Raw genomic sequence first — 11,432 nt, 5'->3', positions numbered from 1 at the left:
GTGGTGATTGGAGGGGCGGGGCTCAAGGGCGGAGGAGCGAGAAGTGGAGGAGATGCGGTGGAGAGCATCGTCGATCACGTCTGGGGGGAAATTGCAGTCTTTGAAGAAGGAGGCCATCTGGGTTGTACGGTATTGGAACTGGTCCATTGGGTACCCATTCATTTTGAATACACAGTATAGGTGATTTTCCTCTGCTCTGCATAGTTCCTGTGCTACAGCGTGTGTTGGCTCATTGAAATAATGTTCTGATGCAGCTTCATTTGTGGATGTTGGGATGATTGCTTCTGTAGTTCAATATTTGGTCCGTATGTGCGGTTTTCCTGTAGACGCTGAATTGAAGTTCCTCATTGGCTGTTCGTTCTACTGTGACATCTAGGAATGGCAGTTTATTGTTGTTTTCTTCCTCTTTATTGAATTTTATGGCAGTAAGGGTCTTATTGATGGTCTTGAAGGTTTCCTCTAATTTGTTTCATTTAGTGATGACAAAGGTGTCATCCACGTAGCGTACCCAAAGTTTGAATTGGAAGATTGGCAGAGTTGTTTGAGTCTCTGCATTACTGCCTCTGCTAAGAACTCTGATATCAGAGATCCCATGGGTGTTCCATTGCTTTGTTTGTAGGTTTTGTTGTTGAAGGTGAAGTGTGGGGTAAGGCTTGCCGCGAGCTTGACAATACTATCCTTGCTGATGAAGTTATTGGTGCTTGGTGTATGTGTCTTTGGGTCTTCTAATAATGTAGTCAGTGTTTCCTTGGCCAGGTTCATGTTGATTGATGTAAACAGGGCTGTTACATCAAAGTAGACCATTATTTCATCCTCTTCTATCTTTGTGTCTTTGGTGGTATCTTTGGTGATATGACATCACCATAGGAAATGACATCACCATCCCAATGAAACGCAAACATAGAAATATAAAGCAGAAATTATCAGCAGTGCTTCATCCGGAGGCACACTGACGATGTTACCTAGTAAGGTGACAAAACATCTGGAAATGAACCTTCCAGCTCAGCGAGCAAACCTACATCCAAAACCTACTAATGTAAGGAGGAGAATTGGGGTGCAGAGGCTGACATGAGCAACTGATATGTACATTATGGAACCTGGAGGGTACATAGCTGGAGACTTTAGTTCCCAGACTACCTCAAATACTCCAACTCTGACTCACCCCCCCCCCAACTCCAAAACCGGTAGATCGTAGACAATAAAACAAGAAATGCGAGAAATACTCAGCAGGTCAGATGGCATCTACAGAGAGAAAAACATTTCAGGACCATAATCTTTGTTTCAGGGCAATTTGTCCTGCGTGCCAGGGATGCAGAATTGGGAGCAGAAAGGTTGCTTCCAAGAATCCATTGAGATGAGTCCCTTGCGAGGCAAGGAAGCATTTAGTAAATTGCATAGGTCATTTATTAATCAACATTCAGAAGTCAATTCAGGATTCTGGAGCCTGGGAAAAGAGCAGCCTGAGGTCTCATCACAGATGGCAAGGGGAGCCCTCCTCATCCATTTACCATACAATGAGCCATAGAGTCATAGGGCTGTACAGCATGGAAACAGGCCCTTCGGTCCAACTCATCCATGCTGACCAGATATCCTAAATTAATCTAGTCCCATTTGCCAGCATTTAGCCCATATCCCTCTAAACCCTTCCTTTTCATATACCCATCCAGATGCCTTTTAAAGGTTGTAATTGTACCGGTTTCCATTACTTCCTCTGGCAGCTCATTCCATACACGCACCATCCTCTGTGTGAAAATGTTGCCCCTTACATCGCTTTTAAATCTTTCCCTTCTAACCTTAAATCTATATCCTATAGTTCTGGACTCCCCTACCCTAGGGAAAAGAAAGTGGCTATTTACCCTTTCCATGCCCCTCATGATTTTATACACTTCTATAAAGTCATCCCTCAGCCTCTAAAGCTCCAGGGAAAACAGCCCCAGCCTATGCAGCCTCTGTCTATAATTCAAACCCTCTAACCCTGGCAATACCCTTGTAAATCTTTTCTGAACCTTTTCAAGTTCCACAACATCCTTCCTATAGCAGTGAGACCAGAATTGCATGCAGTATTCCAAAAGTGGCCTTACCAATGTCCTGTACAGCTGCTATATGACTTCCCAACTCCTATACTCAATGCAACGAAGGTCAATAAAGACAAGCATATCAAATGCCTTCTTCACCGTCTTATATATCTGCTTTCGAGGAACTATGAACCTGCACTCAAAGGTCTCTTTGTTCAGAAATACTCCTCAGAACCTTACCATTAAAAAGTATAAGTTCTGGCTTGATTTGTCTTTCCAAAATGCAGTGCCTCACATTTATCTAAATTAAACTCCATCTGCCAATCCTCGGCCTATTGGACCATTTGATTAAGATTCCGTTGTAATTAAGGTAACCTTCTTCACTGTCCACTCTACCACCAATTTAGGTGTAATCTGCAAACTTACTAACTCTACTTCCTATGTTCACATCTAACTCATTTATATAAATGAGAAAAGCAGTGGACCCAGCACCAATCCTTGTGGTACACCACTGGTCACAAACCTCCAGTCTGAAAAGCTACCCTCCACCACCACCCATTGGCTCCTACCTTTGAGCCAGTTTTGTATCTTCTGTCTTTAAAGAAATGTTGAAATTACCTATCTGAGTTTCCAGTGGCCAATTGTTGTGGTGGGGGCTCTCATCAGGTCCACAGTTAAAATTACCTTGAGACCCAACAACAGCATTAGGACATGATACTCCAATCTAAATTAGTCCCAGCCAATCTTTGGCAAGGACTAGTCCCACGTCTGAATTCAGGAAAAATAAAACTACATGACTGGACAGACAGGACAAATTCCCTCCCCAATATAACATCCTCACCCCCAGCAGGAGGAGGAGGTAAAACCAGTCCATTTGTTTTATGATCATTTATGTCATAATTATGTAAAATTTATATTAATGTCTGGATCATCCATGGCGTCATTCATTTTAACTCAGAATACATTGGTTCTGTTATGGAACACCAATACAGCTTCTGATTTATAGTGATTAAATCCAGGCTGCACTTTTTTTCTGACACTAACCGAATTGCAAATTCTTTCTCTCTCTACAGATGCTGTCAGATATGCTAAGTAATTCCTGTAATTTCTGCTTTATCAGTGCAATTTATCACAGTTTTGAAATAATATGTGATTAGATTGTATCAACTCAATTTTCTTTCCAGCAGATATTTGTGATTTATGTCACCAAATTTCATTCAGTCTGATATTGAAATATGAAGTGTAATCAATCAGCTGAAAAAAAATCACAAATTATTTGCTCACAGCATCTGTGCTACAAGGGTGAATGCCGGCACACAGTACTTTTTTTAATCAAGTCTCCTGTGGTTTTTCATTGAAAACCATATTAGTCAATATTGCACTAGTTCTCTCTCCTGCAAATCTGCTGTCATTGTCCTTCTCCTCAAAAATAAAACACTAATTTCACTGTCATTGTAAACAATCAAGCCATCTTCAGCTTTCCTTCACAAACCAGTGAGCTTGCAGATGCTGATCCCTCCCAAATCATTCCCATTTTTCATGGAACTCACTTATAAATTCCTCCAGCCACGTTTCGGAGTTCTTATCAAAGTTAAAATTACATCTGACATGGCAAAGATAAACTTTATCCCATCTTGTCTTTCTCAAGCTGCTTGAATCCTTTGACATAGTTGACCACACCACTGGCCTCTGTCGTCCAGTTGTATAGGACTGCACTCACCTGGCTCCATTCTTATTTACCTAAGCATAATCAAAGAACCACATGTAATGTCTTTTCATTCTGCTCCTGACTGTCAACGTCAGTGTCCCCAACTAATCCTTGATGCCGTCCTATTTCTCATGTACACACTGAACCTCACTAAAAATCACATAACACAGGTTATTAGATTAGATTAGATTAGATTACAGTGTGGAAACAGGCCCTTCGGCCCAACAAGTCCACACCGACCCGCCGAAGCGAAACCCACCCATACCCCTACATTTACCCCTTACCTAACACTATGGGCAATTTAGTATGGCCAATTCACCTAACCTGCACATCTTTGGACTGTGGGAGGAAACCGGAGCACCCGGAGGAAACCCACGCAGACACGGGGAGAACGTGCAAACTCCACACAGTCAGTCGCCTGAGTCGGGAATTGAACCCAGGTCTCTGGCGCTGCGAGGCAGCAGTGCTAACCACTGTGCCACCGTGCCGCCCATTGTGCCATAGTACAACAGGTTTATTTGAAGGCACTAGCTTTTGAAGCACTGCTCCATCAGGTGGTTTTGCTTCAGATGCTCGTGCCTCCAAATAATCTTGTTGGACTATAACTTGGTGTTGTGTGATTTTTAACTTTGAGAAAGTGAGGACTGCAGATGCTGGAGTCGAGAATGCGATGCTGGAAAAGCACAGCAGGTCAGGCAGCATCGGAGGGGCAGGAGAATCGACGTTTCGGGCATAAGCCCTTTATCAAGAATGATTTTTAAACTTTGTCCACCCCAGTTTCTCCAAATAATACTGAACCTCGACAAAGTTATCAAGAGAATCTATGATAGTATATCCTCATAACCATGGAATCACATTGATTCCAAGATCAGTGCATCCAAACTCGACTGTGCTTGCCTATTTCAGTGCAGCTGCTGAAGTCATCATTCATATCTCCATTAAATCTAGACTTGACAAATCCAGTGCACTCCTATCTGGTTTCCTATTGTGAACTCAAGGCCATTCAAAACACTGTTGTCCATGTCTTAATTCTCACCGCACATCAGACATCCCGCTCTCCATTCCTATGAAGCATCTTAAGGCAATTCATTACATTAAAAGGAGCGATATAAACACAAGTTACAGTTGTAGACAAAATAATGGGCAGGACTTTCCAAGTCCTATGGAGCAGCCAATTGAAATAACTAAATGGCTCTATTAAAAGATGATTTTGATGGGGAGGGATGGAGCTGGGTGTTGTGGGGGGGGGGGGGGGGGGGGGGGGGAGTGGGGGGTTAGCATTTTTCCAAACCTGTGGCCACCACAAGCCTCAGAGGTGCGCTTTGGAGGCTCTATATCTGGCACTGGAGCTGGATACTCTATCCCTTGAAGAGAGGAATCACAGGTCTGCCTGCCTTGCCCCTCTCATTTTTAAATTTTTTACTCCCCTGTCCAACAGCACCTCAAAATGTAGGCCCTGTACTCTCATTAGCCCCACTGCCTCAGTGGGGTGCCTGGGCCCCCAGAGCTGTCTGTTAGACAGCGAGTTTGGTCAGAGGCAACTTCCAGGAGGATTGCTGAGACCACCACTGAGTGTGGGTTTGGGAGTTCCATTTGGTTCTGATGCCACATTCTCAAAGCCAATGGTAAAATTCAATACAGAATGTGAATGTTCAGAATATTAAGGCAGGCAAGTGTAGATTACGTTCTCTCTTCATTTTAAGGAATTTCATTTTTTAAAGTAATAACTTTCATTATTTATCTGAAGGGGATCATCTAAATTTTATTAGTTGCAACTAGTGTTGTTGTATCTTGAGCATGATCTCAACTTGGTCTTCACATATACTTAGTCCCTCAAATTTGTCAAAGTTTTGTTTTCAGGTTTTTGTGAGTAACAAGGTGATATGTTATCCAGGACTAGCTGTCGATCTTCTGTGACATTAATCATGGAGGCTCCAATGATCTTCTCGCACATTTTTGTTGTAGAAGCAGAACTTTCATCAGAAGATAGAAGCAGTAGTAAACCATTCAGTTCCTTAGACAACTCTACCTTTCAAATGGATCATAATGACCAATCCACAATGATTGTTTATCCTCAATATAGTTGCCTCACAAAAATTTATAAGAAGCAGGTGCAGTGGTAACATTTTAATGGTTATTGATCGTAATGAACCAGATTGATTTTATTAATGTCCTTCAAGAAAATAAATCGGCTAGGCCTGGCCTACATGTGACTAAAAACCCAAATGTGTTTGACTTTTAATTGACTTCTGAGTAAATTAGGAAGCAATAAATCCACCCCTCACCAACCCAACCTCCACTCCCGGCACCTTCCCCTGCAACCGCAGGAGGTGCAAGACTTGCGCCCACACCTCCCTCCAAGGCCCCAAAGGAAACTTCCATATCCACCACAGATTCACCTGCACCTCCACACACATCATCTATTGCATCCTCTGCACCCGATGTGGCCTCCTCTATATTGGGGAGACAGGCCGCCTACTTGCGGAGCGTTTCAGAGAACACCTCTGGGACACCCGGACCAACCAACCCAACCACCATGTAGCTCAACATTTCAATTCCCCCTCCCACTCCACCAAGAATATGCAGGTCTTTGGACTCCTCCAACGTCAGACCACAACAAAACGACCCCTCCAACCATAAGGGATGAACTCGGATTTCACCAGTTTCCTCATTTCCCCTCCCCCCTACCTTTTATCTTAGCCTGCTGGACAAACTTTCCTCATTCCTGAAGAAGGGCTTATGCCCGAAACGTCGATTCTCCTGTTCCCTGGATGCTGCCTGACCTGCTGCGCTTTTCCAGCAACACATTTTCAGCTCTGATCTCCAGCATCTGCAGACCTCACTTTCTCCTCCAGCAATAAATCCTGGCCCAGACAGTGAAACCACCATCTCAATCAAAAAATTGGCCCTCCAAGCTTCACCTTACACACTCCCTCAAACCCCAGCCTTTTCCCATTTGCCTCTCATACTCAGCCAAAACTTATGAAATTTGATATTTGCAATTTTCAGATGCAGGGAATTCTGTGATTGGTGACTTACCTCATGACTCCCCATTCACTGCTGACAATCTACAAAGTTGAAAATCACACAACACTAGGTTATAGTTCAACAGGTTTATTTGGAAGCACTGGCTTTCAGAGCGCTGCTCCTTCATCAAGTTGTAGGAGCAGCGCTCTGAAAGCTAGTGCTTCCCATTAAACCTGTTGGACTATAACCTGATGTAGTGTGATTTGTAAACTTTGTCCACCCCGGTCCAACACTGGCTCCATCACATCATGGCCACCATCTACAAGGCACAAGTCAGGGATGTGATGGAATACTCCCCACTTTCCAAGATGGGCGCAGCTCCAAACACACAAGCAGCTCAACACAATCCAGATCGAAGCAACCTGCATGATTACCTACCCATCCATCACCTTCAACATTCACTCCTTTCACCACTAACAAACAGTGGCTGCAGTGTGTACCCTCTGGAAGATGCAGTGCAGCAATTCACTAAGGTGCCTCAACAGCACTGTCCAAACCCAAAACCCTTACTACTTGGAAAGGCATGGGCAGCTGAATGCATTAGCTGCAAGTTTCCTCCAAGATACACACCACTCTGACTTGCACCTTATTGTTTCTTCGTTATCACTGCGTCAAAATTCTGGAATATCCTTCCAACAGCACTTTTGAAATACCTACACCATGTAGATTGCAGCTGTTCAAGGCATGTCATCATGGCCTACTCAAGTGCATTCAGTGATGGATTATAATTCTGACATTGTCTGCAATTCCCTCATCCTGTGAGGGCTTTTTTTAAAAAAATTAAAAACTGCTGCAGCTTCAACAGTTATTTGCAGAAGGAAGTTCTAGATTTCTACCACCAGGCAGTGATATCATCAGTGAATAACCTAGCCCCACTGTCAAAGTTATATCGCATGTTCCAGACTTTTTGGAAAAATCAACTTGCACATCCTATGATGTTGGCCCACGCAACTGTGCAGCAATGGACTTTAATGGAGGGTAAATAGACTCTTAAAGAGCCTAGCATAAATGCCATTTGTAGCAAGGTTGGGTGCATGTCCAAAGGCAAAGTGAACACTTTATTAAACTGACAGGTGCACATAAAGGACAGCTAATTTCAGATCATTTCAGCATCTCAAAAATACGTTCCTGTAAATCCTGTCAGAATGAAGCAAAGTATTACATGGAGGCTGTAAAGAGAACACAATTTTAAATGAAAGACAGTTCACATTAAATTTGACACCTGAGGGGATACAACAGGACACCAAAATGAAAATTTTCAAATTACAGATATGTGATGCCGGAAACACACGACCCAAAAATGCCATTACTGCAAAACAAATGATTTTTTTTAGAAAAGAGGGGATTCTTTCGGTGATATTTATTCAACTTTTGTCTTATAATTTGTTTCATTGGTGTGATATAGTGTAGATATCATTAGCTGACCGTCCCCTATATTTATTGACAATCAATATTACATTATTTTATTCCGAAGATTCTACTTCCCTCAGATTCCTTGCAAAACTGTCAGGAGGTTCCAATCAGATGTGTTAAGTCCCTGTAATTTAATTAATAGTCTGTTTTTTCCCATCCAAACCAGCTTTTGCAAAACACCAACACTGGCCTGAATGAGCTCTCATGCTCAGATATGCCCTTCCAGATCACAATACCTAGCAAACAGCTAATGGGTGAAACAGCTTTGTAAAATCTTAGTTATCTAAAATCAAAATAGTTTACTTTTAAAAATCTATAATGCAAATTTTAATAGCATATATCTATAGAATAAATAATTGATAATTTAGCTAAAAATGTGAGATGCCTGAGAAGCTACTAGCTAAGAATGCCAGGCGTACTGGTATTGACATACAGTTCTCAGGTATTTCAGACTGAGGTCCCAAGTCAGCCTCTCAATCTCAAGGGAGATGCTTACATCGAAATTCAGTACAAGTCAATCATCAGGAAAAATTCAAAATGAACCAATTTTGCTACAATTCTCTGGCACTATGATTGTAGTTTAATTAAAGAAGCTTTTAGCCAGCCACTCAATCATAGAATTGGTGTGGGTAGAAAGCTTAGCTTTCAGTGTGGGCACTTTCTTTCTATAAACAAATTAGCTAAACCAACAATCAGAAATGGTCAACATTACTGTGCCATTGAAATGTAATTACTAGATGGGTCACACAACTTGCAAAAATAATGTACTTGATAATTGCTAATAATTCTTTATTTGTACTGATACATAAACTTAAGCTGTTTGCTTCAGAGGAAAATGTACCATTGATCTGAATTTACTGGAATCCAAAGGTTATTACCAATTTCCATTGCAGCAGCCTAGACATTGTGAAATGTATTGGAGCCGCAGCAATATGTTATCATGCTCTATTCTGTTTAGTTATTCAATTTGCTCATTATATCATTGTAGCATTGTCCGCCATTTCTGTGGCAATAATATTGGTGTTTTCTATTCCCTTAAAAGGTGTATTTTTCAGTCAGCAAAGGTAAAAATTGACATAAGTGTTTATGATTGCTACTTGGATGATGCAATAATCAAATCCAAGTTATAATTAATTCTTAGTACATACTTGGGAATGTAACATATGGCAGGCAAGCATGCTACTTGATTGGTAAATGGAGGAGTTGCAACTCTAACAAGCTAACTCGTGAAAGTGAACCAGGAGTGTATTGCAAAGAATGCCCCTGCTGCTAAATGACTGAAATGAATAAATACTTACATTAATGCAATAAGTCAGGAAAAGCTACAGACTTTATCTTTAGAAAAGGAAAACAACTTAAAAGAAGGATGAATCAGCACGGTTGAAAAAGATGCAAGTGCTATTTTAACCTACTCAGGGGTGAAACCCGAGGTTGACAGAAGTTTCTAATCATTTGTTACAATTAAGGCAAAGCTTCATTGTGCAGTGGTCAGATTTTATTCAGTGTCATTGTTTACCCGTGAAAATTTGCATTTTTTTCTGCTATAGTAGAAGGCATTTGAAATTAGGAAGAGTGCCAATATCAAAAATGTGTGACAGTCATATATGCAGTTATGTCACCACTCTGTCAAAAACATTTATCACTTACAATTGAAATTCAAGAATATACACATTTAAAAGAAAACTCTCATCAATTTGGGAGGATTGAAGCAGAGAATAATACCACAGAACAGACAGATGCTGCGTTTCTGAAAAATAATTCGCGCTCACAAAACGTAGCTCTCTTTCTAAGGGGCAAGGACTTCAGCTTGCCAACGATATTTCTATTCTGAACACGCAGTTATGCTGGATTAATTGGGCTGCTGTATAGTAAAACAAAAAAACACTTTAATAATAGAAAATATGGGCTACCTGTCATAACTCCATCTGCTGTAGGACATGGTCCTGTTGCTGCTTACTCCATCCATTCTCCTCAATTACAATGCAAATCTTGCAGGCGGCGAGGAGTCGGATGGAGCCCAGAGATTGCTTGGGAGGCACAGCCTAAGGCTGAAATGTGCTCAGTTCTTGTTTTCACAGCAATACCTGTCCAGAGACTGATGGAACGTGAAACTGCTCCAGTCAGGATTATACCTCTGCAGTGAGCAATACAGATCAGATGCACAAAAACTGTTCCAGTTTGAGCTTACAAAATAAGGACTGTGCCATGTATTTGAGAAGGGGTGCAGCTGAGAGACAAAAGAAACGTTTAATGAAGCAATTCAATGATTTTACACTTAATCCTCCAGTACAAGCAAAATTCTTAATTAATTAAAGTATGAATACAGGCGTATTAAATTGCCTGTACCTTTAAGCAGTCCATCAAATCGACGAAACTGGGTCCAGAACCCTCTGCCAATTTACTGCTGGTCTTCCTTATTTATTCCTGTTTCCACAGATACAGCATTATCCTTTGACATCATTCCCCTTCCTGTCCAATCACACCGTCTACGGTTCTTTCAAACCTCATCCTTTCAGAGGCACTAATTAAATCCACCGTGTGTGGAGGAACACTCATCAAAGAGAAAACTAAGGTTACATCTTACCTCTTCAAACATTGCTTATAACCTCACAGCAAGGCTATGCATTAGTGTTACAATTTATATTTTTTTAAAGTTGTATTTTCTATTCATTTCATAAGAGTGTCTTCGGCAGTCGTAATTCTAGGGCTCAATATAATATTATCCCCTAATCCTGGCAAGAAATAGTGCACTGTTATTTGAAGCTGCATTGCCTTAAGTGCACAGCCAGTTCTTCTGCGGATTTAAACTTACCGTGGCATCTGGTCAATACATTAAAGGATATTTTAAAGTTGAAGAATACAGAGAAAAACAAATCACTACTGCAGGAGCTCTGCATTGATAATTAAACACTGTTTTGCACTTCTAGTGTCATGCAAAACAAAATATAAAGCATTTAAAACATCTTTTATTCTGTTTTTGGGGATGTCACAAATTCTGCATTTTGTACAATTGTATGTTCTAGTCAAGTCAGCTCTGTGACAAGCTCTTGTGAATGTAATTTTGCAAATATTAAACTACAAAATTCAGAAAGTGTCATAAATTATAAATCGAACATAATTGTAAATTACATCAAGAAAAAAAAAGGGTATCCGAGAAGTAACTGCAAGTAGTTGTCCAATAAAAGGGTTTGGATAACTCTAAAAATAATATGAATCAAATTAGAACTGTTCAGACCATAATCTCAACCTCAGGTTTACATTACAGTCTA

At 41.0% G+C, this 11,432-nt stretch overlaps 1 protein-coding gene across 1 annotated transcript in view; it reads right to left on the bottom strand.

Moving 5' to 3' along the window:
- Positions 1-10,332, bottom strand: part of tub (TUB bipartite transcription factor) — a 437,441-nt gene extending 427,109 nt beyond the window's left edge. The window contains exon 1 of the mRNA XM_043705827.1: positions 10,074-10,332. Coding sequence (XP_043561762.1) covers positions 10,074-10,129 — 56 coding nt within the window. The 5' untranslated portion in view covers positions 10,130-10,332. The remainder of the gene's footprint in view (positions 1-10,073) is intronic.
- Between the last annotated feature and the right edge of the window lie 1,100 nt (positions 10,333-11,432).

Source organism: Chiloscyllium plagiosum, chromosome 16, assembly GCF_004010195.1.
Source record: "Chiloscyllium plagiosum isolate BGI_BamShark_2017 chromosome 16, ASM401019v2, whole genome shotgun sequence".
Lineage (NCBI taxonomy): Eukaryota > Metazoa > Chordata > Chondrichthyes > Orectolobiformes > Hemiscylliidae > Chiloscyllium > Chiloscyllium plagiosum.
Note: the sequence above shows the minus strand (reverse complement) of the source record. Positions and strands in the feature narration are given on the sequence as shown.